This window comes from Amblyomma maculatum, chromosome 3 (genome assembly GCF_055883805.1).
Source record: "Amblyomma maculatum isolate TAMU_Amacu chromosome 3, ASM5588380v1, whole genome shotgun sequence".
NCBI lineage: Eukaryota > Metazoa > Arthropoda > Arachnida > Ixodida > Ixodidae > Amblyomma > Amblyomma maculatum.
In genome coordinates, this window is record NC_139346.1 from 91,868,645 (window position 1) to 91,895,699 (window position 27,055).

At 43.6% G+C, this 27,055-nt stretch overlaps 1 protein-coding gene and 1 long non-coding RNA gene across 2 annotated transcripts; one reads left to right on the forward strand and one right to left on the reverse strand.

The window, feature by feature from the left end:
• Positions 1-10,311: 10,311 nt before the first annotated feature.
• Positions 10,312-16,718, reverse strand: LOC146195285 (uncharacterized). The gene is made up of 3 exons (XR_014705993.1): positions 16,068-16,718; positions 15,906-15,970; positions 10,312-11,214 (listed from the first exon to the last, which is right to left on the reverse strand). It is a non-coding gene; the product is annotated as an uncharacterized LOC146195285 (long non-coding RNA).
• A 519-nt stretch (positions 16,719-17,237) lies between these two features.
• On the forward strand, positions 17,238-23,214 carry LOC146195286 (uncharacterized). The gene is made up of 3 exons (XM_084597740.1): positions 17,238-17,707; positions 20,225-20,426; positions 20,801-23,214. The coding sequence occupies exons 1-3, from the start codon at positions 17,664-17,666 to the stop codon at positions 20,864-20,866; spliced, it is 312 nt and encodes a 103-aa protein (XP_084453866.1). The 5' UTR covers positions 17,238-17,663; the 3' UTR covers positions 20,867-23,214.
• The last annotated feature ends 3,841 nt before the right edge of the window (positions 23,215-27,055 follow it).

Genomic DNA, 27,055 nt, shown 5'->3' on the forward strand with positions numbered 1-27,055 from the left:
GATGAGGGGAATGTCTGGTGCCCTCACAATGCATCAGCCATCTCGTGCTGCCATTCAGCGCCACCATTGCAATTCTTGTTTAAATGGCTATGGGTTGTACAAACTGGAAACTCTAGCAGACTAACAATCTTGTGCATTCACAATGCCGTAATAACAACATTGCGTGGGTAGTAATTTAGAAAAAATAAATACGTTCACAGTTAAAACTGGTTCACTGGACAATATTTTGTAAGTAATAATTCAACAATACTGCACAAGAATTTTCAAAACTCCTCTGAGCCTCACTAGGGCACCTATGAATGTTGTGCAGCCTTGGTGGATGGAACCGTGACAGATTATTGTAGATGAAAATGTAGCCATTAAATACTGTCCTTTTTAAAATGCGTGATAGAGCGTTACACTGCAGTGCACAGGTGTAGAACATAAAAACATGGCTGCAGCTGCGAGCTATCAGGTGGCTGTCGCACATACTCCATGATAGTAAATCAGGTATAGGCAACCTGCAATGGAGTTTGCTGAGACATGTGGCGCCACCTGGCGGCCGACGGGAGCTAATACTGAGGCGGCGCAGAAGCTGACGCCGTATATGTTGCGGCCGCTGTGTTTCTTCTGCGTTCGCGTTTTGTTATCCCAGTGAGTGTGATTTACTCATTTAGTGACTTCAGTGGTCTCGTGCGATGCTTCGACTACTACGGATGTGGACAAGAATAAAAATAAGCGCAAGGGTGGCGAGAAAGACTGCCGCAATCACGAAGGAAACCTAAGCGTACCGCTTGGTGGGAGAACCTGGGGAGAATGATGAGAGAAGGAGATATTGGCTGTGAGAGAGTAATGTAACTGAAATTCGTTTTGTTATGGGGCCATTGGCGTACAGACGCCAAGAAGCTAAAATTAGACGATTGCCCATGAGCGGAGGAAACGGTATAAACTTCTGACTCGGGGAGTCGCACGCTGGTTGGGGCACACTACTCACGCGCTCCGCGCTGCAAAATTTGGCGTGTACTGGTATATGCTGTGCAAGATTGAGTGGCATACGTCCAGAAAAGTAACAAAGCCGCGCAGTCGCGGCATCGTATTCCAGCCGCATTTCAACGGAAGCGAAATTAAAAAAAAAAAAAAAATGTGTGTGGATCTGTGAACCGGATTTCTAATGCGGTGTCTATTCGGAACCACAAAGCCAAAATATCTTCAAAACTTCCAGTTACAGATTTCAATAGCATATTTATCTGTAAATTAGTTCTTAAGGTGCTGAAAAAGTCGAAATGGCGGAGTGCAGAGGCCCGTGATACTGTATACTCTGAGAATGGAACTTAGTTCTATCGTTCCGCGCCAAATATTTCTTTCACCGATTGTTCAAGCTACTCAAAAGTCTCTTGTCTCAGACGATAGACTATTTCATCATTACAAGCAACAGTAAAAAATTCTAACTCTTAACGACCTCCTTTAAGAAAGCTTTGCCGTTGAGTGCCAGCATTACCCGCCGGCTTTCCCCAAGATTGAGGTACGGAGGTACAAAATGCATGCCAGTTGTTAAGAGCTTTATTTTTCCAACGATGTAGGAAGCCCCCTACTCCCCGCCCCCGGCACGCACAGTTTTCGTTGATGACGCACGCTACAACCGCACAGTGCTTGCAATCGCCACGATATCCCGCACCATGCCTCCTGTAACTTCCGCGGCACTGTCGAAAGGTGCACCACGAACAAAAGTGTTCGTCATGGTATTAAACTGTAAAGGAAAACCGCGAGGAAATTATTATGCTGCTGTAATCAAACAGCAAGAACAAAAAAAGAAGAAACGGCGATCAATCTCTTTTCAGGTTCTCTCTGCACTTTCAATGTTTGGGTATGAGGCGTGAACGCAATAGGTAAATGAAAAGCTACGTTTACAACATTTCTCATTCATTTAATTATTTCTTAATTCATCATCACATATCCGACTGATGCTCCGAGAGAATAAATTTTGTTAAAAAAATTCCGTCCACTCACGCGAAATTCAAAGCTGTGAGCGCGGGGGTACCGTCGCGAGCAGCGCGCACTTCGCGGTGACGTCGACACCGTTCACGTTTTAAACATGAGCATTCTCGAACAGGCGGTGTCCTTTCGTCAGTATTGGTTTTCGGAAGTAGCTCTGAAGACATTCGATTGTCTTAAAACCGCAGAAAATGAGAGCCGAGATGCTTCCCGCCGTACAACGCGAACGCAACCCGACCGCGCCGGCCTACTCAAATTACTCGGCGCCGCCGTTGGCGGCGCTGAACGCTGCGCTCCACTAGCGCCGTCTGACCACTGCAGGTTGCCTATAGGTATCTTCCATGGGGCAGGTAGCTAGTAGCAGGCTAGGCAGGCAAACAGGGTTCGTTCATGGCTCTGGTCCACCAAGAATGTGACAGTGCTGCAAGTCATCTATACTTGGGCAGATTACCTAACATGCAGACAACTACTGTAAAGTCAAACACTGAACTTACAAAAAAATTAAGTTGATAAATGAAATGTACTGCCTTTGGATCTGAGCAAGAATGAGAACAGAGGCAAGCCATTTGGCAAGCCTGTTTCGATGCATTCCCTAAAGCCACATCTCTATGCTGTTCTGACCAGTTTATTTGTTTTACAAGAATACACTAGGAAAGAACCAAGCGATCGCACATTACATCTACGTTGTGCACTACAGTTATAAAAATAAAAATCATAGCTAACGAGTACGTGACCCCGTTCGGTAATGCAGTACATTTACTTTGCTGTACAGCGTACCACTCGTCTCGGGACTGACGGACAGCGTGTCGGGCCCTTATCATTTGCCAAAAAAAAAGCGAAGCTTAATTTCTAGTAAATCAACATTACACACTATTAAGAAGCGGTCAACACACTTGAAACACAGTTCTATATTCAGCTAGTCTGCAAACTATTACCACAGTCATCATACATAAAAGCAATAACAGGCGCATACATGCAGCATGTGCTGAAAAGGCGCGTCCGATGCAAGTGCAAAACTGACGTTGGCCTTGGTGATCTTACGACTGCTAGGAGAAAGCTACATGCCTCACATTCACACTAAAAATTAATTCAAAGCACTTCTGACACAAACGTAAGCCTTCGATGTCTCTGTAGTCACTATGCCTAAACACTTTCAACGGAGCGCTTTATTTAGTTCTGCGCAGGCAAGCAGAACTTCTCTCAGACAACCTCAAGTGCAGCAAGAAAGTAACCTTGCTGCAATGTTCACAGTTAAACGTCCCGAAACAAATCGTTCCCAGCTAATTTCACACAGCGATTCGCGGAAGAATCACGGTTCTAGCGCAGGCACCATGCTTACCAACATGGCACTCGAGTACGTTAATGTTCCACAAATCAATATATTAACTCATTTCCTTCCAAAGAGCAATCTGCTGGCTTTCTATTCGACTTACCAAAGTGATGCTCACCGTGCGAAGTGCGTCGCCTGTGCTGTATAAACACAGAACACAGCCATTTTATGGTTCGTTAGCATTAGCAACAAATAGATAAAGCGCAACACAGGCTCCGTAAAGCACTGGAAGGAGAATAACCAGAGTCAATAACGCGTCAAACATTTTTTTAAAACGTTTCATGTAACGCGCCGCAACTCAAATAATTTAGCGGAGGGGCGATGATGATAATAATGGCGCACGCACCATCGTATCTGAAATTGTTGCAAATGAAACTATACAGTTTCAGTTAAACAAAGGAGGTGGTGACCCATAAACTACAAGTGCGAATTTTAATTATCTAAAGGTTTCCTTTTACTGAATTAATTTTTGTTGGTATTGGACGTTTTCGCCACCTGCAGCGCTGTCACTCAACCGTTGCAACGGCGCGCCATTTGAACCGGCTGGTTGTACGGTGCTCGCACAAGTCTCTGCTGTTCTCTCGAGTTCTCTCTTCTCAGTTCAGCTCTCTCTGCAAGCCTCCCAGAGGCTGTATGACTCATTTATCTCGCCACAAGTAACTTTTAAACCACAATTCAGAAATGCGACACTAGAGCCATTCAATGAAGGACTACACTTATTCCTAGTCTGGCATTTATTTCCTTTGCGCATTTTCACTCTGTCCATTCATAACAAAAAACTTGGAAGAAAAATCAAGTGGCTTCCCACAGTGCAGTTACATATCTATAGTTATTTCATAAATTGGCGACAGAGTTTTGATTCATCATCACTGCCTGCATTAGGTATGCTGAAGGGAATTAATGGTCTGCAATCATCGCTGCTTCATGCGTTAGCTGCAGCCGCCAACCTTGGCTCATTTGCCGACATCTCTTCATCCCAGTGTCTGGTATCCCTTGCTTGTTTCACTCCCTCGAAACCTAATCGATTAGCTGAAAAGCCCTATTTCCTGGATTACATGTCCCACTCTAATGCTTCTTTTCAGTTTTCTGCATCTTCATACTCAAAGATGTGCACCATGTGCTGCAATCTCAACTGCAGGTACTCTACTGCAAGATGCCCAGCAATCTGTCATATGGTATGGTGTTGCGGCAGCATAGAAGTACCACCCACACAAACCATCAGATGAGGACCTGCTTATGCCCTCACCTTTTTGGACCAAGGACGCCACCTGCCCGGGGCAAATAGGGCCTGCTCATTTCAATAATAGCCGATTACTACTTCCTTGTTATGACTACCTTGAAACTGTACTTTAATCCACATCTGTGTTTGTGAAGGTTTTCCAAATTATTTTACTTTCTATAACCTGCTGCACTGTCCTTTGCTTAGGTATTTTAAACTAATGCTTAATTGTCCACTTTTCAGCCTTTCAAATGATCACATGATAGCAAGCTGCCTTTTATTACATTATATGTACAGCACGTTCCAAATTTACATTCACCTCTTGTTGCTCTTGGGGAAATGTTTCTCATGGTTCAGATTCAGAGTGACTACCTGGCTTAAAAACATTACTCCCTTCCTACGTCCGAAACCTTCCTACCTATGTGCAGCAGTGACTTTGTGGCTATGCATTCAACTGCTAATCCTAAGGTTTTAAGATTAAATACATGGCTACATTTTGGCAGAGGCAAGATGTAAAGACACCTGTGGGCTATACAATGTCAGTGCATATAAAAAGGACACCAAGCAGTCAAAATTAATTAGCTCTTTCCCATGCTTGCCGTCTTTCATAGACCGCATTAGGTTTTGGCATTCCCGATCCCTGTGTGCCATGTCAGTACCTCTACCTGTTGTAAAGTTGCTCTCATCACAAAGGTTTGAAAAATAAACCTTCATCTTGTAGTTTCTTTAGGTCCTTGAGCATGTGCTGTTATTGAGGCAGTGGGCAATATTTGGCTGGGGCCTTAGACATGCAATAGCCCAAACCAGATTCGAAATCGAGGAAACAGTTTAGCTGAAACAAATGTCGATTTCAGTCTCATCAACATCAACTGCAATGCCCGTTCTCTTTTTCTACAGGAATATAATGTAGACATGATGCAATGCTGTTCTCCCAAATGTTTTCCGATTGTCATGGCTACTACAGTTCAAAATAATGAGACCAAAGAGCACGACACACAAGGAATGCTTATTTGCAATGGAAGCAATTTATTGCAAGCTATGAAGTAAATACATTTGTCGTGAAGAACAAGCAAAAGATTGCAAGAAACCATCAAAACAAAATTTAAAACCCCATCTAGAAAAGCAAAAATCTAATGCCATGTTTTCATGGAAAGCAGCCATTTTTTAAAAAAGGCTGCTCTTTGAAGATACTCACAAAATTATTTCAGCATAAATGCTCATTTGCTACAATCCTCTTTTTTTCCAACTAGACACAAAGTCTACAAGACCTTGTGTATAAAATGTCACCAACCAGCACGCAGCTGCCATGCCATCAGCGAAACCATGCGCCCAACTGCTCATTGCACACCGGCCAAAACTCTGCACTGCCTTTGGGCAAGTGGAAAACAGCTGCAAAGCATCTTAAAACCCATCCACCTTTTGTTTCTATTTTAAGGTGCTATCATTTCTCCTGCTTCAATCATTCCTTTCGTTTTCAGGTGCGATTCCATAAACTGAACTTGTTTATGAACCACCCTAGATTCGAAAATGTGTTCAAACCTGCTGTCTATGAGGCAGCGCCTTCAGAATGCGCGATGGCCAAAAATACTTTTGCAGCAGACTCGTTAATAACAGAGCTACAACCATCAAAACCGGTATGTTTCTCTCCTTCCCTTCCATCACCAAAGAGTCTCTCCCTCCTTCCTGGTTGACTAGCCTCCACAAGAGAATACGCGTAGGGCTGGTACATGTAGGCTCCCTAAATACGCGAAATGTGGAGCGCCATCTCTTAGTGCTTTGAGAAACTATGCCCGCCATGTTGGTTTGGTCAACAAAATGAAAACACTGGCTGCCCTGTGCTGGGTAAAAACAGCTACGAGAACGCATCAAATGCAGTCATTATGGCCCCGACTTTTACAGGCATTATTTTTTTTTTCTTGCTGGTTGGTTTGTGGGGTTTAACGTCCAAAAACGACTCAGGTATGAAAGACGCCATAGTGAAGGTCCCCAACAATTCCGACCACCTGGAGTTCTTTCTTTAAGGTGCACTGACATTGCACAAACACGGGTGCCTTGCTTTTTGCCTTCCATCAAAAAGCTACCGCCGCAGATTTTTTTTTCTTGCTTTCTGCTACCCAAGCACCACCAATGACCTTCGGCTCATCCAGCTACAATGCCAATAAGGAGGACTGGGAGAGGCTGAGCTCAATGGGTGGCCGAAGCATAGGTGCGAGGCGTCTGGCCTTTTTTAGGAAACCAAGCCCGTGCATGTATGGATGTTCTGTGTTTTCTGTATTCATGGTTATGCATGGTGTACCATGGCTGGATTCGAGTGGCGACGGTGCGCTCTTTACGACCTATGCATGGAGGGTGCTTCCTGTCTGCTACAGCTGCGAAATCGTGGCACTGTGTGGCATTGACGCGTCTACTCAGTGATGCCGTCATTTGGTGTGCAACAAGCTGGAAAAAAAAAAAAAAAGCGGAGGCTGGCCGAGCCTGCGGCTGCAAACCTGCACTTTCACCCGGTTGTGATTCTTGCCAACGAGATGTCATGAACTTGAGCGTTCAGAGCGACCTGCAGTGATTTTTGCCGCTGTACTGAGAGTTATAGATGATAGGTGTGCCGGCCGTGAGCCATCCTTACAGGCTCTGGCTGTGTATCAGCATCTTGCCGAAGAGCCAAAACCAGGGAAAAACTCGCATAAAATATAGCTAAATTATTGGAACAGAGTTCTCCATCACTCGGAAATTGATGAAAGGAAACACCGCAAGTTTTTCAAACTTGCAGGCGTGGGCACGTCGTTCAGAGGAAATAAAGTTCAAATGCGTGGCAGAAAGCATACGTATGGGTCCGGACCGAAGGAAATACAAAAAGCACACTGCGGCCGAGAAGCTCAACTATTGTCATGAAGTTAGCTTCGTTACAAACTAGCCGCAGAGTTTAGCAACATAGGTGGCAGGCAAAGCCAAGGGTCGGAAGGCTTTCCTACTATCCTTATATGAGGATGGTGATGAATGTCTCCTGTTATTTCGAGGTGATGTTGCGCACGCCTCAGAACAGGAAAAGCAGTTACAGTGAATGCGCTGTTCAAAGTGCACGAAAAGTGCAATAAGAGCAGGTTACCCTTTTTTTTTTAATTTGCACTAACAACTTAAAACAGGTCAACGACCAGCCTGACTTGCAGACACGTGAAGGCGCCCGAAAGTTTGGTACATGTGCAGAAGCAGACAGAAATGTGCCCAAAAGCGAAAAGATGCCGTCACACTGGCATATCATTTGAAATAATGCATGTAGGCAAAACAGGTACTCCTCCTTGCTCGGCCACTAATTTTAACAGGCCTGGCAGAACAGGCCCGAGAGGCCAAAAATGTTCATGTGATAAATTCCGTGCTTCTGTAGCCATGTCAATGCATTTTTGACAGTTCCCCTCATATCATGAAGGAAACAAAGTTACAGTAGGAAGAAAAAAATCAGCTTTCGTGCAGCATAATGGGACTGACCTTACAATAGTATGCTGCTACTTGCCTTACTGCAGACTGATAACCCAAATCACTGTTGTATTCAGATGGTAATTAGCACATGTTGCGCACTGTAAGAAATAAGACAAAGTAAGTATTACTACGATCAAAATGTGCTAAATAATACTGTTGCCTGAGCCTACACTGCACCGCTTTTGCGCACACAAAATTGAGACTACATAATTTCTCTAAGTATTTCGCTCAGTCCATAAACTGAACACTTGAACGCTTGAAGGCGCGAACGCAGTTGCACACCGGGCGCCGCCACAGAAGCGAGTGGCCAGGGTTGGGTAAATCCTGCACTAACTTCATGGGGAAGAGAGCACTGCTTGCCTAGAAGAGCTGCCATTATATCTGCGGCGAATGCGCAGGCTGTATGAAAGTGCGCGCCGCTGCCACTTGAGTCCAGCCGTTGGTGTATGAATAGCACAGTGCACAGAACACGCTGAAGCATGCATAGACAAGGGCAAGAAACTAAAAGCCTTCTTTCTTGTGTGAGTGTATGCATGAGTGAAAACGAAATGCAAGAAAAAAAAGTGCGTGACATCAGCAGACCAAGTGACACCCCTTGCCCATCAGTCAGAGAGAAACCAATGGATGCAGTATCTGTTGGTACCTCATCGACAAAGTTCGATGGCCAGCGCAAAGGATGAGGAGGTTTGGATGTTTTAAAAGGACCATGAGAGCTTTGGTTTGCATTTTGTTGCTTTCCAGTGTGTGCATCGCTGCAGTATTTCGCAGAGACCATGTCCAACGCCTTATCGGGCTTGGTTAAAATGTCAGCCTGGTCAGTAGCCCTTGAATATGTTAGCTCTCTTAAATGAACAATCTGAAATAAGCAAGGACATAAGTTGTGCTGGCCATATTGTGGACTGCTTTCAAGACAATGTGTGTAATGCCAAATAATCTGAGAAGTTGAATAAACCGTTTGGGGTGCCCTGTTTTGTTTTCTAAATATGCATTGTAATACCATTTAACACAGCTCGGCCACCCAACTTGTGCACACCAGCTAACACAAAGCTTTAGCTGCACTACACTAATCCCTCTGCCACACAAACACTTCCGATCCTCATTGAACTCAATCTGCATTCAGGCTTTCAAGAAGGATTGAAGCATCCGGTGCTACACGGGCGTTTTCAGTCAGCACTGAGAAATTTCCTACGTGGTCCGTCGTCTGCTGTCAGTCGCAATGAGTCTCAAAAGGAAATTTAAGATTGGGGTAATGATTGCACGATTTCAGTGTACACAGCAGCATTCCGCTTTTGGCACCTCAGGTCATCTAACCTATCTTCCCAGCGGTCAAGTGCTACAGTGCAGTTTCTCTTCCACTCTACAGTTTCCACGCTGACGCAGTCGAAGAGAACGCCACCTTAGCTTCCACTGGCAGTAGACTACGGTGTCAATATTATAAAATTAGCCGTTCTACGAATGTTCTATCATGCCTTTTAATACATTTATGTGTTATTATGTGCAGTTCTATTGCGTTTATCCGTTTTCGAGTTTTAGAGCTCGTTGATGACAAGGGTGTCAATGACCGCTTTTGAGTGTGCTTGAAATCTCGAGAGCGATTGAGGAAGCAACCTTGAGTCAAGCAGGCTCGAGCTCAACTGCACTTGACAGTTGCCGTGTGACAACCTCGATCTACAATGAGTTGAATGTAGATCCAGTTCAATGAGGATCGAAACTGTTCGTATGAGAGCAGTTTAACTCGCATCTTGCAGGAACAAGCAATCTATATCAGTTCAGTTGTTCAGTCATGTCCGACTCTTCGTGACCCTATGGACCATTTCACGCCACGCTTTCCGGTCTCTCACTATCTTCCTAACATCACATAACTTCATCTGCAGTGCCTCGAGGATGCCATCTAACCATCGCGTTCGCTGCCTACCCCTTCTCCGGCGACCGTCAACCTTTCCCAACATCAAATCTTTCTCCAGCGACTCCTCTCTTCTCATCAGATGACCAAAGTAGCTGAGTTTTAACTTTAGAATTTGACCCTCCAATGAGCAGTCAGGGTTTATGGTCGACAATATCGACTGATTTGATCTTCTGGCAGTCCAAGGAACTCTCAAGAGTCTTCGCCAGCACCACAATTCAAACGCGTCAATTCTTCGGCGGTCAGCCTTTTTCACAGTCTAACTCTCGCATCCATACATCACAACTGGAAAGACCATAGCACGAGTTATACGGATCTTGGCTGGCAGACTAATGTCTCTGCTCTTTACTAGGCGGTCAAGGCTAACCATTGCTCTCTTTCCCAGAAGCAGGCGTCTCCTAATTTCATGGCTGCAGTCTCCTTCCGAGGTAATCTTGGAGCCCAAGAAGAGAAAATCTGTCACAGCTTCCACTTCTTGTCCATTGATGCTCCAGGACTTGATAGGGCAAGACGCCATGATCTTTGTCTTTTTGATGTTCAGTTCAGGTGGTTAGTTCGAAACCCACCGCCGGACACCCACCGGTAAAAATGGGTACAAGCGTCCCCCGGCCTGGCGCTCGGCTTTTCCAGGGGTGTGCGTTTGGGAGAAGCTCCGTAAACCCCGCTGCGCGCCCCTCCTCCGCAGTGGGCCCAAACCCAGTTTCGAACCTCGCAGCCTGCGAAGGTGGTTCTGTTTGTCTTGCAAAGGTACTTCCTTTGACCCTCACCTGAAGTGCTCCCTTAGAGCCTCAGCTGCAGCAGCAATCTATATACACCTTTCCAATAAGTTACTCGGTGCCACCATATTGTTCGCTCCTCCTCTCTGGACTGCTGCAAACCGGCTCTGCTTCCACTGTGCTAGCACCAAATGCACAAAGCAGTCCAGCAGGTAATATGGTGACACCCCGTGACCACTTATTGGAAAGGTGCACACTACTATGACTATGCTACAGTATGCTAAGGAAGTGAACACACAAAAAAGCCAGGCAATCATGTTACTCTGGTAACGAATGTTTAATTGTGGCTGGCCTTGCATATGGCGGGCAGTAATGCATGTACCCCTGTCTTCGGACAGGACAGCAGGGTTGTAAGCATCTCCAGCAAACACTGTGCGGATGTTCGTTTTGTTATAAAAATTTAGGAGACACTTGAGATCTGTCTTTAAGAGTATAGCATGGTAGCGTCAACAGCTCCCGTCTGCAGCTTCCCTTGTGGATCCTTGATCGCATACATGCACCTTGCTATTTTATAAATGAAGTGTTTAAAGAACTTTGCTGCAACCTACACACAAAAAAAAAAAAAAAAAATGTTGGAAGTGCTTAAGAGCTCTAAGGTCGCTAAGGCGAACACAACCCAGCACCAGAATTAGAATATGTGACTAATAGGTACGGTGCAGGGAATGCAGCCTTCTAGTTACACACGTCAAATGACAGATCGAATACCACACGCCCATCCTCCGAGGTCCTGTGTATAAGCGCATAAGTGGCCCGAGTATGCATGGGGTTGCCATTAGCCTCTTTGTCACCTCTCCGCGGCGATTTGCACAGCCAGGATGCCTCCTTTCCTCCTCTCTGCAACGCGGCAACAGAGCACGCACCTGCCAGAGCTCTTCACACGCAAGTTCCAGTATGAAGGACGTTTTTCGATGACAATTTCTGATCACACCTTCTGTACATGACGCACATGAGCCAATTAAAATACAGCTATTTAAATGCCTTCTAAACACGTGAATATTGTGAATATAAGCATAATACATAAGATAAATTCTCAGCACTGGGTAAAATATTCACAAAGTATTGTCAAACATGAATATAAAAACAAGAAATTGTAATAAAATCTTGAGGATATACAAAAGGCAGAAAAATGCTCATTTCTTAAACTACAGCTTGAAAATGAAGCCAAGTCTTTTTTTTTTTTGCCTCAACTCCTTCAGCACCATGTAATTTGTTTATTAAATAAAATATTTACACAATCTTGCTATTAGATAATACTAAAATGCAGGTATTTTGATCCTCAATTAAATAAATGCCCATGTTTTTGTTTTGGCTTTATACATAACATAAAAACCTTTTTCTCCGAAATTTGCAGAAAAAATCCAAAAAGTGAAAGAAAAGGGGGCATGAATATCAAAATAAGCCAGCAAGAAAAATAATTCAGAATACTAAAAATATGCTACACTGCCTCTTTTATTACTAGTAAAGATATGGTGCACCTATCGGCAGATTTTTTTTCGTAGTGCTGTTCGGAAGCAGTGGTCATTCTTGATTTCCTGCAGCAGTTGTTGAGAGTCTCATGTACCTATTCTGCACATCACACTAACAAAATGCAGCGAAGCCCAACTGCCAAGGAAGTAATAATTTACGTTCTGAAGTTCATTTTGAAGGTGTGCTGTTCTCTCAGAAATATAGCTAAGTTGCTGAAAATGCCCATTTTTAAGCTCGGCCTTCCTCTACTCATTTTACAGTTTATAGCATTGGCATTTCGAAACCTTTCAGGATTTATGACTGGATTATTTGGTGATATGTTTTCCACAAGGTGGGAGAGTTTGCCATCAAATTTGAAAATCTGCAATAGGAGCTCGGTGTTCAAACTCCACTCAATTTGCTTGAAGAAGTTCCACACTTGAAGTTCTGGAGAAGCCATATCAAGTAGTACCAAGCTTTCATTGCTGCTGAAACCCAGCGAATGGAAACAGAACAGTAGGAACACAAAATGAGCACGTGTAACTGACCAAGAGTGATTAGAGATTGAAACTAAGCTTTTCTTGGCCACTAGCTGAAGTCCGAGGCTGGCATTTGACTGATTCATCATCTGAGCTGAAGTGAGAGCTAGTAAAATTGTCTTCAAGAGACTTCGCTACTGCTCTCATAAAAAGAAAACTATAGTAGAAGCAGCAGAATCGTGTGAATGGCGCCAAAGACCTGTTTATTTCGAATAATTTTTTAAATGTCACACTGTGCCAGAAAGAACAAAAAATAAAATAAAAAAATAAACAAGCTGCACACAAACAGAAACTATGGTTGTCACAATAGCCCCACTGCGGTAGTGCAGTGGTTAAGATGCTAGATTACTGTGCCGGAGTACCCATGTCCGAACCCAACCGCTGGCGGCTGCTTTCGATGCAAACGAAGTGGCACCCGTGTGCTATGTGATGTCAGCGCGCGTTAAAGATCCCTAGGTGTTCAAAATTACTCCACAGACCACCACTACAGCACCCATTTCTGTCTTTCCACTTTGACTCCCTCCTCCCTTCCCTTACGACACAGTTCAGGTGCCCACAGAAACAAGTGACAGATTCTGTGCCTTTCCATCCCTGTGAACTAGTTACTATAATTACTTTTGTCATACTATCTGCCTAAATGGGGCTACATGTTCCAAACAAGAAAATTTACGTCTGCCAGTGTGTGAGAACCATCATTCATATATGAACGATTGGCTTAAAGCGGTCCTGAAAGGTATAAGCCCTAATCCCTTAATTTGTGCCGATATTATCTCACACATAATCATCAGCATACAACCATAATCTCCCCCATTGTGCCCAAGACCACCCAACATGGGTATAAAGCTCTGTTTTAACCAAGCTGTATGAATGTGGAGTAGCAGGTCTGATCCAAGGGTCTCGGAGGGTTCTATTCCACCTCACCCTCTCACCCCAAAGGAGCTGCCTGAGTTAGCAGCTCCAGATAGCGTCGTCCTCTCTTTTCTCGATCCTTTCTCTCTTTTGCGCTTTTCCACAATATGAGCTCCAGCCAGTTCGGCCATATCATGTGGCCTCATGACATCGCAGAACCAGACAACCAATCAGTGCATGGCCATGTCACCTGCCAAAGGCATGATTGTGATTTTTCTCAAGGGCGACGCCTTTTACGGTACCGCAATAAAGCAACCATTCTACAATAAGTCACTCCTTTTGGAGCACTTTTCACTACTGCTGCTGCATTGTATGATATGGGCAGTTCAAATTATGTCCCTTCTGTAAAGAGCAGTTTGTTTGCACAGCCTCCTATCCGATGTGGATGTAGGCTACAATCCAGCACACAACAGCGGCAGGGCAGACACATTAAAAAACATGGCAGCCCTTACGAAAGCCAGCTGCTCTTTCAGCTGATAGAAAGTCCAAGATTTTCCCAATTCTATTATCTTGTAGGCAATGGACAGTAACTCGATCAGTTTAAGTTTGCAAGTGCTTGACAGCCCCTTTCTTATAGATTATGGTACTGTTAGGATCCTTCCAAGATTTTAATACGCTTGAGGTCGTGAGGCACTACACACGCAAAGCAAGCAGCTTTTCTAGCACAATCTCCCTACCACTCTTCAAAGATCTGCAGTTGCCTATCCATATCAGCCGATTTCCGGAACCCTTTACATTGCTTCTAAGGCTTTTTTACTTCCTCCATGACCAGCATGACATACAACCTGCTCACATTACTGCCCGTCATCCTGACTGCTTCAGGGCAATGTCATCAGCAAATTGCAGATTACTGAGGTATTCTCCATCTACTCTTATCCCTGAAGGCATATCACCTAGCACATAGTACAAAAGATGCTGTCAAGACAGTACAAGAAGTGGCCAATTCCATGCCAAGTTACCTAAGACAATGCCATGTTTTAGACACCATCACACACGGATAACATTTTCTCGGAGAACCACAGCTGTGTTACCACCACACCGGATCAAGTTTTCTTCTATATGACAAACTCTCCAATAAATGTCAGGCCTGTTCAGGTATTAATCTGTTACTTTAATTCGCAAGGCTAGAAGCTAGACTGGCAAAAAATTGCAGTCACACATTTGTGCTTCCCACCTCCCCCCATTGCAAATCATGTGTTCCAAACCACCCAGAATGATTTTCAAATAATAGCATATCAGCAACGGTGACAATATTACACAACAAGATTAAATACATTGCAAGCAAGGTGTTTTAAACTTAACTGGGAGCACGCTCTAAACCTGTGGAAGCAGTGAGAGTATCCATTTGGTCACACCAGTCGCAGCTCACTGCACAACTGAGGTGGCGGTGTAATCGAACTGGCGGAGAAAACTCGTTCGTCGCCACCAAGAATTCGTTGCCTCTGCAGATGTAAATAAATGAGAGTAATACTGCAATTACATTTAGTTTGCATAAATTCAGCAAACTCACTCACAATAGAATTTGGTTCGAGTAAAACAAGTGAGAGTGCCTGCTGCAGAAGGAAAAAGGTAGCAACGAGACTGGCTGTCAATGCTAGCACAAATACAAATATTTAGCACACTTACAAAGCACTGAAATAGCAACAAAGAGACTAAGTTAAATCACTTGTGCAGTAAGTGCCCAATATGCTGCGGCTTGCATGGAACTGCAATGGAGAGTGCTTGTAGCAGCAACTGCCAAGTTCTTTGACAGGATTACGAGGTACTCGCAATGGTGCCTCACTCTCCCACAAAACATGCCAGCTCAGATTAATTATTGCTCTCTTTTCAAATAAGCACTGCCAACTATTTATGTTGGAGCAGGCAAAAGATATATATATATATATATATATATATATATATATATATATATATATTAGGGAACTCTGCAGTAGCAACATGCATCCAAAGTGTTAAATCTATATAAACAAGCTCAGTGAGTTCCACCAATGCAGTTATTTCGGCAGTAAAAGGACAGATATTGTCACAGGCATGAACCTATGCTGGCTGAGGAGTAATGAAGTCAATTTCATTGCTGCATACACCGAAATAAGTGTGAGTACTTGACAGTGGAAGGTCTGAGCAAATAAGCACATGAATTCGGTCATGTATATAACCATACTTTTGTAGCCATTTCATGCTGTGCAGTAGGCTTGTTGCACTTTGAGGCTCAGTCCGCACAGGGCCTACTTACGTTTAAACTCTCTCAGCTGGCCAGCAACCCCCCTTTTAGCAGTCCGCAGATATTACTCATGTATTGCAGCACTACCACGTATGGTCTGCACAGATGAGTGCCACTTACCTTCCAACAGTTTTCCGAAAGAAGCCCGACATTTTCTATGGGCCGAGCCGCTCCATCGGTTGAAGCTGCGAGGAAGGCAATAAAACCCCGATTATAAACCAGCGCGTTCACGCTGGTTTATACTGCCCAAACAAATATAAGCGAACTCAGAAATAGTTTTACGTTATCTTTTAGTCGCCTCATATGTCCCAATACTCCAGTGCATCCGGAAGACAACAGCAACCGGCGACCGATCGGTGCACAGCAGCAGGAATGGAAGTTGTTCCAAGCGCAATGAAACGAGATCGTGGACGCCATTAAGCAGTCTCGTCGTCTCCTCACGCCTTCGCCCGGAGACTGTCGCGCGATAGCGCGATTACGCCACGTCAACATGCTTGCGCTGCCGTGCAAAAACTCGTTAAAGAAGCTGCAAGGAAGGCGATGGCAGAAAGACGACAAATACTTTACTTAGAGTTCGCGGGCATGTATGTACGACTCACCGCAGTCAGTAGGACTGCACCGAGGGCTGCGCCCTTGAATTTAAGGCTATAATCCACGAACTGAATCCGCATTTCACCGAGTTTGCATCTACCGGGATGATGGCCCGCACACTGCAGCAGACCGACGCATGAAAGACAACCTAGGGTGCCTAGGGCTCGCAAAGCGCAAATGCTTGTTGTCTGAAAAGCGCGCCAGCCTTCCTTGTTTGGACCATACTTTGGGCGGCTCAGTGAACATTCTGGGTTTGAGGCTTACTTCTAGAAAAAAAACAAGCACTAAAAGCTATTTGACGTCACATCCGTCCAGAAGAGTAACATATCCTCCTTTCCACTTTGGTCCTGGGCGCGCATGCGCAGTTCACGGAGCCGGCTCTCTGCAAGTTCAGGTGTGTTCCTGTATATGCTCCCGCAGGGAGCAGAGTTGCGCGAAGGTCCGCCATTAGAGAGATTTAGCTTACCGGAGACGTATTACGTCTCCCGGAGACGTACAGACGTAGACGTATCGGACGCCTACTGCGCATGCGTGAAAATTGATGTAGACGTATTCGGCTGACACCGGGCAAAACACGTTTTAGCTGTACGTATCGCCCATACGTAAGACGTATCGCTAGACGTACATGCAGATGATGATGATGGCTATCCAATAAAAAAAGATAGAAGCTATTTGTAATAAATGCTCCAAATAATGTCACAAAAATGTCACATGCAGATCCCCCGAAGTCATCATGTTGACGTGTTAGCTGTGTTTCGAATAATTATTAATTTGAGCTCACTTTTAACCACTTTGCTACCTGCAGCAAGCCTGAACAATCCAAGCCTAGTTGCATTAAATCCGTTTGCTTTGGTGCTCGCATGGAGGAAGGAAACAACTGCTCGTGTTTGCTGGTGTTCGGTCGTGTGCTAGAATTTGCTCGTGCTATCGGTGCAACCTGCCCACGTTACGTTACATCATGCCGACAGCATCCTTCACCCTTCACGACAGGCAGCTTTTTTGAGCACCCTATCATGGGATGAATTTGAAGACATGCATTGATTTCAACGGGAGCGCGATATTCCAAAGCCTCGAAGGAACTTACGTGAGCGTGGTACCCTTCAACATCGGCGCCAACAACAACATAGTGTTCAACAGGATTTTTAGATTCTAGAAAGAGGATTTCGGAGAGCTGCAGTTAGCCCTCCTAACTCCAAATGAGGTCATCAGTGCGCAGCGTGTCAGGGTCTCCGGCTCCGAGGCACCTTGGCGCAGCTCGATTTTTACTTCGGTCATCTACTCTACGATATGACAAGTGGCTTGATCTGCAAGCTCTTCAGCGATTCTCCGAGGTAAGTAGCGCATGGTGTGGTGGCTGTGGTGGCTTGACGGTTACAAGCCAAATTATTGATAGCAGTGCTTTCTGTGTCAAATAAATATGCCCGCCGAAACATGTAAAGCAAAGCTGACTGGCTGTGGCGTTTCAGTAGTCATCTTTGAATGCGAATTAGCGCTAATCCTGAGGTTCAGAGCTTATCAAAACAGTCTAACACTTGTGCGACCGCTTATAGCGCTTTCAAATTTGAAAAAAAAAAAAAAAAGGCCGGAGCGGATTTCAAGCGATAAATTCCTTGTGAGAAGCGGGGCGGGATGTCGTATCATCCCGCGTTCACACTGCTACGCACTCTCGCGCTACTCATTGCACATCATCCCCATCAGCTTCCATGTGTGCATAAACGCTACCGAGCCTTCTACTCGATATAACTACGTCAAAACCCTACCATTTTGTAGTCGAAAGGCACCAGCGCTCATGCTCCTAGGGATGATGGCATGGGACCAATGCTCTCTGGCGCGTAACGACGTTGTGTCGTTTCTAGCAGGCGAGCAGTTTTGGCTACTGTAAAACATAATATACATTAACGATTGCAGTTGACTCGTGCCCAGTCACCGAACGTCTGCTGTAATCATTGATCTTTTTTTTTCTTTTTTTTTTTTTTTTTTTAACGTCAATTAACTTAGGCACACTTGTGCAAAGGCATATATATATATATATACCCCTGCTCTCCAACTCGGTTGTAGAGCTTTGGGAAAGTGCTCTCTTGTCGACATCGAATTTAGTGAAACTGTTTAACGTCCCGAATGCAACCAGTGCTATGCTGCTTTTCGATCTTGCCTACTAGCACAGCATAAGGTCATCAACATAAACACTAGCACACTTACAAGTCAATATTTTTTTTTATTAAATTAGGGAAGTCCACGGAAACACAAACTGAGAAATATGCAAAAGGTTGTTATCAGCACAAGTTATTTTTTAATTTGCTTCATGTATTAGAAATACTCAACACAGAAATTTCATAAAATTTTATGCAATAATTTAAACAATGTAAGCAATTTTGGATTTGGCCCTTATCGATATGAAAATCTATATTTGACCCTACTTTGACTGAAGGAAATTTTTTTCAGAGTCGTTTCTAGTCTCTTTGTGAAAATAATACCTGTAAACGATCATACTGTGAATACAGCTGATGAAGAGTTGTAATATTCATTGTCACACAATCAGCAGCACTGATTTGCTCTAAAGTGAGCAAATAAATGCTTAGTGGGCTTCTGCTTCAAGCAAAGATGTGAGGCTATTTTCTGTTGGTAGAAATTAGTTGGAATGTGTTTAATGAAGAGCTATTTTAATTCAGTGCACCATTGTATTGCCGGGGAATGGTAGATGCACATAGGATGCAAAGCGACAAGACAGCGGCAAATATTGTCGTTTCTTGCCAGTTTCGGCTATTTGCTTATGTTGCTAAATGCAGAAAGCCGCTGCCAACAGGCTAAACTGAATGTAGTCTTTTATAAGTTATTTTGCTAGCTTTATGCACAAACTGCTTCGTCTGCTGCAGGCCTATGTTCCCAGTGTTTTTATCTTCTGGCTTCAGATTTTCCTGTGATCTCTTCGTATCCTAGACAGTGATAAGGAAGTAGTTATGGAGAAGCCATAATTGAATTTACACTCGCAGTAGTCCACCCTATCATGCTAAAGCTGAGAAAGAAAGCTGTCAAGAATAAAATAGATTTGGCTCATTTCCATCTGCACATCAGCAGAATCTGGCTCATTTTTGATTTGGCACATGATTTCTGTGAAATTCCTGGTCTTTATTTACATCCTTATTGTCTGAAACCGTTTGCAAAAGTGAGATGTATATATGATCTTTCAAAAAAAAAAAAAGAAAAAACATAGTGTAGGTTTCTGAATTTCGCTTGCTTTGAAAAAAAAAAATCAAGTGTCGATGATAGTGTTGAAAAAATCCGGGAGCACTGCGGAATCTACACTGCAGAAATGTGAAAATCTAAGCGTTGCTGGTGCACACGGTGCATCACGTTTGCTCTCATCATTATGAATTAAATGCACCGTCATTATCATTGCTAATGTCATCACTGCTAATTCCAACTTCATTGTCATCGCTACTATCATCCTTACAGTAAACAAGGAGAATTTTGATGTGTGTTTCAAGATCCCGAACGTTGCACAGTTGGCTAAAGCACTCGGATGGGGATGCGAGGGATAGAGGTTCGGCTCCCAGCGGAAACAGGATTTTAATTTTTTCTGATGGCATCATCATGACGTCATTTGATTGACAGCTATAGTGTGACCAAACAAACAAATGCCGACAGTATGAGCCATTAAAGATTTTCACCTTAAAATTGATGGGCCTGTACGAGGTAACGCTAGTGAACTCTTCCAAAAGCAATGCAATAAGTATTATGCTACGGCACAGTAAAGAAGGTGCACACTGAAAGATTATTTTCTCATGACCACTTTATAGGGACTTTATAAGCGATCGTTGCTTGCAGCCGCTCCAATTTTTCCTCCTCAGGCGGTGCATGCAAAGGAAGGCCCCCATGCTCAACTGCTGGGGTTTCATCATGGCACAGCAAGGCAAATTTGTCGACCGTCTGTGGCTCAGAAGGAGGACTTCTCTGGGCACAAGTGGAGCCTGTGCAGAAATATCAGGCACTAATGTGTACCAATGCCATAGTCTGCCAGTGGGCCATTTAAAGGCAGACGTCACGATGCAGGTAAGCCTGTTCAGTCATGTCTTCATTGCAGTAACTAGCTGTAACATGTTTTTCATATTCAGGGGAGTGCATTTCCAAATTAAAGCCTAACATCTCTGCTGCGAAAATTCCACAAGTACTTTTATATTTTTTGAGTTGGTTTTTGGGAAAGGGTACTCAATGACCCACCTCATGAAAAACAGCATTTCATCTGTAAAGAAACGTGGCACTTAAGTATGTGATGCAAGATTGTGTTAGCATATGGCATTTTATAAATTTGTAGGAAAAAATTGTATCTAAAAACTTGCAACTGTAATTACATCTCATTATACAAAAAGAAGAGGCACCTGTGTAGACCCGCATTGGTTATATTTTTAATTCTTGCTATCTTTTAGGGATCCTCAAGGAGACGGTGCACTTTGAGAACCTGCAGAAGATCACTATGGGTCATAAATATGTGATCTATAGTGATGCAGCCTACCCCCGATGGCCTCTACTCTACAAGCTGTTTGGAGGTGCCGTACTGCAACCTCATCATGTTGCCTTCAACAAGGCAATTAGCAGTGTTAGGAAAGCTGTAGAGGGGGGTTTGGCAGCGTAGCATGGGATTTTGCTTTTATTGACTATTTCAAGAACCAAACTTTGAGATGGTAACAGGTAGGGCGCATGTATAAAGTTGCGCAATGAACTGCCGAACATCTTTGTACAGCTGTCATGTGTCTATCTACTTTGTCTTGTGTCTGCCTCAGTTGGTCAATACCTTGTGCCTTTTCAGACATAAGTGTCGGCCTACGTCCTGCGGTCAAAAAATTTGTAACCTTTTTTTTTTTTTTTTTTTTTTTAGGCTGCCTTTCTCAGTAAAATATGGACAAGCATGGCAAGCAGTGACCTTCATAGTTGAGGCATTTGTCAACAGTCGCAGAATTCATCTCTGTATTCCTTACAGCAATAATTGCAGCATGCAGTGGTGCATATCTTGTAAATAGGGTAAGTGCTCTAGGAAACTTGGACATCAGAAACAAGTGGACAGGAGGCTTGCAGACTCACAACTGGATTTTACTAAGTAACGATGACATATATAAAGTGCACAAAACCACATGCTCAACGCTATACTTTTGCTTGCTCTATATATGTCCTCTTTCGGTTAGTAAAATACAGTTGTGAGCCTGTGTACGTCCATGTCCACTTCTGTTTCTGTTGTCCGCGTTTTCTAGAACAGTTACTCCATTTCCAAGATGAGCATCACTGCATGCAACAATGCTACCCAAAGATTTATGCTGTTCATTTGTTGACGCTGTTATGCCGAGATGCAGCTTTATGAATTTTTTTTTTATGCGAGATGCAGCAATATTTATCTCGATTGATTGCAGCAGTGCATGACTACTTTCTCGTTCTCGTTTCACAGTGTTCAACATGACATGGTGTGTGCGTGGTGGCATTTAGGGTGGCGTGTGATAGTGTTCGTGTTCAAATGCAGGGGTTTTTGCCCGAGTGTTGTGTGCAGCGATATGACAGCTTCAGTTTGCCATCTCGCTACTTGGCGAATTGAAAGGACGCGATGACTTTGGTTCGGCATTGTCTCCCATGCTCCTTTGACTGCGTGACCGTCTACCGGTGGACACCTGACAGCTGTGCTCCGGACCAACGGCTTCACTTGTTCCCAACGCTGACTTCGAACTGTTAGTGGCACGAGATGCTTGTGACCGCAAATATGCACTAGACCACCAGTCTGAACGCTGTACATGAGTTGTGCCACGTGGGCCGTCTCTAGTGTTTCACCCGAACGGTTGTGTATGCATTTGTGTATTGTCTAGATTAAGGAAAGGTGGCATCTGAGTTATAAAAGTGTCTGTATGTGTGAAGTGCCATCTGCTTTGGCGAACGAGGTGGCGAACCACCACAGCTTGTCTTCGTCAGGCCGTCTGACGGCTTCAGTGAGAACCTGTGCTACCAGATGCAAAAAGTGATGATGCCATTTTATGGTTTTTCACTTCATGCCGCTAATTCACAGCTCATATAATTATTGATCGCATGTACTGCTAGAGTCATTATTCAGAGTTTTCTGTACACTACTGAATTAATTGTACTCTCATTGAGCTGTCATGTTGTCATCATGCCCGAGACGCTTTGCATTGTAGCCCCATCCAGTAGTGCAGCCAGAGCTCGAGTTTTACCAACGTTGGCATCAATGAATGCCGCAGATGCCCTCTCCCTCTGTTTCCGCACTCTTTTTTTTTTTTCATAAACTAAAGTCTCCTTTGAATCTTCTAGATTTTAACCCTGCAAAACTGTGTGTAGTCAGGCCAAAGCTATCACGCATATCTTTCTTTTTTTTTGCAGCTGTGGGTTTCGTGGACCCTGAAAATCACTTCGTGAGCCCTTATTTGAGAAACACTGACCTATGATATGTTTTTAGCAATTACCACTATGTGACGGGACATTTTGAATTTCTTTTGGTGAAGTGGTGACCACAGGCCACTAACAGTGTTTTCAACGTTGTAGCTGAGGCTCACTTGAGAGAGGTTGCGCACATATTTTTTTTTTCGAGTCATTGCATATGTTTACAATTCTCACAATGCAAATATTTCTTAAAATATGCAATTTAAAATTTGCAGATAATTTTGGACCTGTATTTGCAAAACTGTAGCCTTAGCTACTTATGCACCATAAAATGCAAGAACAGAAACACACCGACAGCATTTGTGTTGCAAAAATGTATTTGGGATTTATTTGACAAAGTGAACATGGTCGAGAGAGTTTTGGAGAAAATAAACTGGTGCTATCTGCAATGTGATATAGTGCCAACATAAATAACTTTCATCCTTTCATCAGCGCAATCAGCATCTTGTCAACTGATTGCTAAGATTTCACCAGCTGATCTCCACATGTCCATCTTCACACGGGGCAGTGTTCGTCACCATGTGCTGCATAAAACATCCGTGTTGTATTCTTCTACCTTCCTGGAATGAAAAGGTGCAGTGTTCACAGAAATTACTGTAAAATTAAAGCTGTTATGAGAAAGCTGGAGGTTGTTTAATATTGCTCTCCAGCTGGTATTGCAGTGAATAACTACGCACATGATTATTCGTGAAATGTCTGGGCATATGGCATACCCCTATATCATGGCACAGAAGTGCAGCAGTCTCCTCTTGTGAATGCACCTATCGGGGGTGGAATTGCCACTCCATTTGCTCCATTCTGCTCCCAAACTGCTTTTCCTGCTCTATCCTGCTCCAAAATGCAGTATTGCTCCAAAACTGCTCCAAATTGGCTGTTTTAATGTTCTACCATCAAATTTAGTGCAACACGCAAACAATGTCTTTGCACCAGTGGCAAAGATATAACGCATCTAGCACTGGGCTTAATACAAACGAAACTTTTGTAAGGGAAGGAAGCATGTGGCATAATAAATATTTGTTTGCAAGTAAATTTAATATGAGTCACTGGCGATTGGAGATAATTGCAAAAAAAATGCACTGTGCATGTGACGTAGCACCTCCTCTCAGCCTTTTGAATCGCCGGTGGAGGGAGAAGCAAGAGCAGCAAGCGAAGCAGATAGGCGCAAACTACCGTGAGTCGTTCGGAAGGAAACTTGTCCGACTGGAAAAACCACACGAGTTATTCTAATGGTTGTGGTCTAAGAACAAGCAGGCACCTATCGAGCCTCTTTTTCAGTAACAAGCTTGTCGGGCCTACGGCAGACAAAATCATACTTGAATCGTTACGGGTTGGTACTCCAAAGATGTCACTCACTAGGAAGCGTCTCAAGAGTGTTGGAAAGCCATACAGGGCCTATTGCCAAGATTTAAAAAATGAGCCCCAGCATTGCTCAAGCAAAGAATGATAAAACTATTGGAAGGAGGTAGTGAAGTAAAAATGCTGAAGGATGAAAAGGCTACCCTTCAGTGCCATCTACATTTCCTGAAGGCACTACTGACCACTGCTCAGGAATTTATCAGCACAGGCATAGGATCAAAAAGGGATATGCACAAGATAGAGAGCAGAAATGTCATGTCCATTAATCTGAGTTCCAAATTAGTGGCATTGCTTGAGTGCATTGAAGTGGTAAACTAGCAAATGCGTTAGGTCACAAGGTCACACTAGGTGTTCAGTTATAAAGTACACCAGCAAGCATTTTGTTTGCTGCTAGTCTGTTTCAAGTTGTTGGCCGTTGTCTTGTCAGAAATGAGTGCGAAGTTGGAGAGGCATTGAACTTGCATAAAAAGGAAGAGCTCATCTTTTTCTGTCAGAAAGAGAAAAACAATTACTACAATTATCAGAGGCATTTGACCTTAGGAACCTGCTCCAAAACATAATTCAAATGCTCCAAAACTCTTGTCTCATTGCTCCAAAACTCTTGTCTCGCTGCTCCCAAAGCTGCTCCAAAATGCTTGAGCCTGCTTCCACCCCTGACCTATGTATCAGACCCATTGATGACTGTCTTTAGTGGTAATGGCACATACCCACGGTGGGGAATAGGCCATGGTATATAGCAAGTACAAAAGGTTCATGGACAAGCAATTGGGTATTTTGATAATTACGAATCTTAAACTAGAATTTCATGAAAAAAAAGAACGGAAAAGAAAAGGCAGTGAATTCTCATTGTAGCAATCTACCTGGTGTGATTATATAGTTGTGAACAGAATTGCACACAGGTTGTAGGGTATATCCTTTGGAACTTGCCCCCGAAGGAGAGGAGAATAAACACAAATAGCATGCCTGAGTAATCACCATTTGAACGATCTAACAGTCACTAACAGTGTTTCACAAGGAAGCCTGCTTTGGCCACTGTTGTTGAAAGTGTTCATCAAAGACATTGCCCACATTGACATATCCATTAAATTTGTCGTACATATATAGGGTGGATCTGGTACATATGATATGGGCATGTCCAGAAATCTAAAATATAAATCGAGAGACAAAACATAATTTTGGGAAACTACTGTCGAGCTCACGCCCTGAAACTCTGCTAGGTCTAATCCGACTAGCTGACGTCACCCATGTCCAAGGACTCCAGGCCGTCATCTTAGCGGATAAGTTGACACCTATCTTGCACCTGTTGGATATTTACTAGTTTTGCCACCACCACATGCAGATGACTGTTCTATTATGACGGGCACTGATGCAGACACGTTGACAAAGCAAAGCAAAGCCTTCCTGTTAACATTATTGTTGTGGTTTCAATCAAACAAACTTAATATAAATTGTTCAAAGACAACGCTGATTATTTTTCCAGAAAAAAAATTTTTTTTTTAATCGTGCTGTCAGCAATGAGAGCCGGAACATTACAATTGTAGGCTCGCAGAGAATACTAAGTGTCACGTTCAACAGCAATCTATACTGGGACTTGCCTGTTGCTGGCATATGCAAAAGATTTTCCATGGTATTTGATGTTATTCTATGTCAGTGAACGCTGCTTCTGATGCACATTGAAAACAAATTGAATCATTTTTTCACATCAACCAATGCATTAAGACCACAGTGGAGGGTGGAGTAAACAATAATAGAATTTTGCCATCCTTTTCTTGAGGATAAATAAAATTCACCAAATGGGTAATTGCGGTAGAAATGTTTCTATAAAATATTACTTCTGAGCTTTTGCGTTGATTATGCACATGCACAGCAGCATGCTGCAATGACCTAAGAGCTGGAAATGCATCACACGTCCAGGCAAACATCACACAAAAGTGTGAAGCCGCAAAAAGAAAAAGCATGTGGGAACTTCCCACGCTTTGCCCGATGATGAATACATTCTGGAGAGGGGTGCCTGAGGCCACACCGCACAGGAAGATACGGTGGCTGTTTGGGAGAAGGGACATGGCCATAAAACCATTACACTGATCCATTAGGAGTTGAGTTCTACAGATGCTGTTTTGATCCGCTGTATGTGACATCAGACATGCCCTGTGTTTTTCTGGCAGACAGACTCCTTGTTTGACTATTGCAACGCTATCGAAGTGAAAAAGGAAGTTTCTATGTCTCCTCGCCTGTTCCCAAGGTATGACTGCAGGAACATTGCTTACCAATACTGTTTGATTGACTGGCTGACTGACCCGAAGAGATGTGCCTTGCTTTTTTGGCCAAAGTTCTGTGAGAGGGCTGGATTGATTGTTTAAAGGTTTCTTGTCGAGTAAAAAAAAAACAATACTGGCCCTGGGCAAGAGGCTCAATAGTCTATCATTGCTATGAACTTGCTTTTGACCTTTTGCTGTTAAGACCTTTGAAGTATGTACATAAGTCTGCAGAAGTGCAATCAAATTTCATTGTTTTTGTTCTCTCATCTTCGAAATGTCATTCTTCTCTCAAACCGAAGACTCAGTCATGCCACCAAATGGAGTGTAGGTTCAAAACAGTGAGACAAGCATAACAATACACAAAGCATTGCGATGGTCTCGTGAGTGTGCACCATGAACATGAAAACTTGTGAATAATTTGTTTTCCTACTCATTTATTTCATTTATCGCTGCTTTCATAGGCCATTGCATTTTGTATAATGCACTGTTGCTGCTGCTGGTCCATGCATAGTTTTGGCATGAATGCAAAAGCTAACGTCACGCGGCATACGTCTCCGGAGTACGTCTCCAGCGCCTGTACGTATCGGCAGTTTTCACGCATGCGCAGTAGGCGTCCGATACGTCTACGTCTGTACG

Coding starts and splice junctions, on each gene's coding strand:
- LOC146195286 (XM_084597740.1), top strand. CDS start 17,664: ATGACAAGTGGCTTGATCTGCAAGCTCTTCAGCGATTCTCCGAG. Junction 17,708..20,224: donor CTCTTCAGCGATTCTCCGAG/GTAAGTAGCGCA, acceptor TTTCCTCCTCAG/GCGGTGCATGCAAAGGAAGG. Junction 20,427..20,800: donor AGGCAGACGTCACGATGCAG/GTAAGCCTGTTC, acceptor GCTATCTTTTAG/GGATCCTCAAGGAGACGGTG.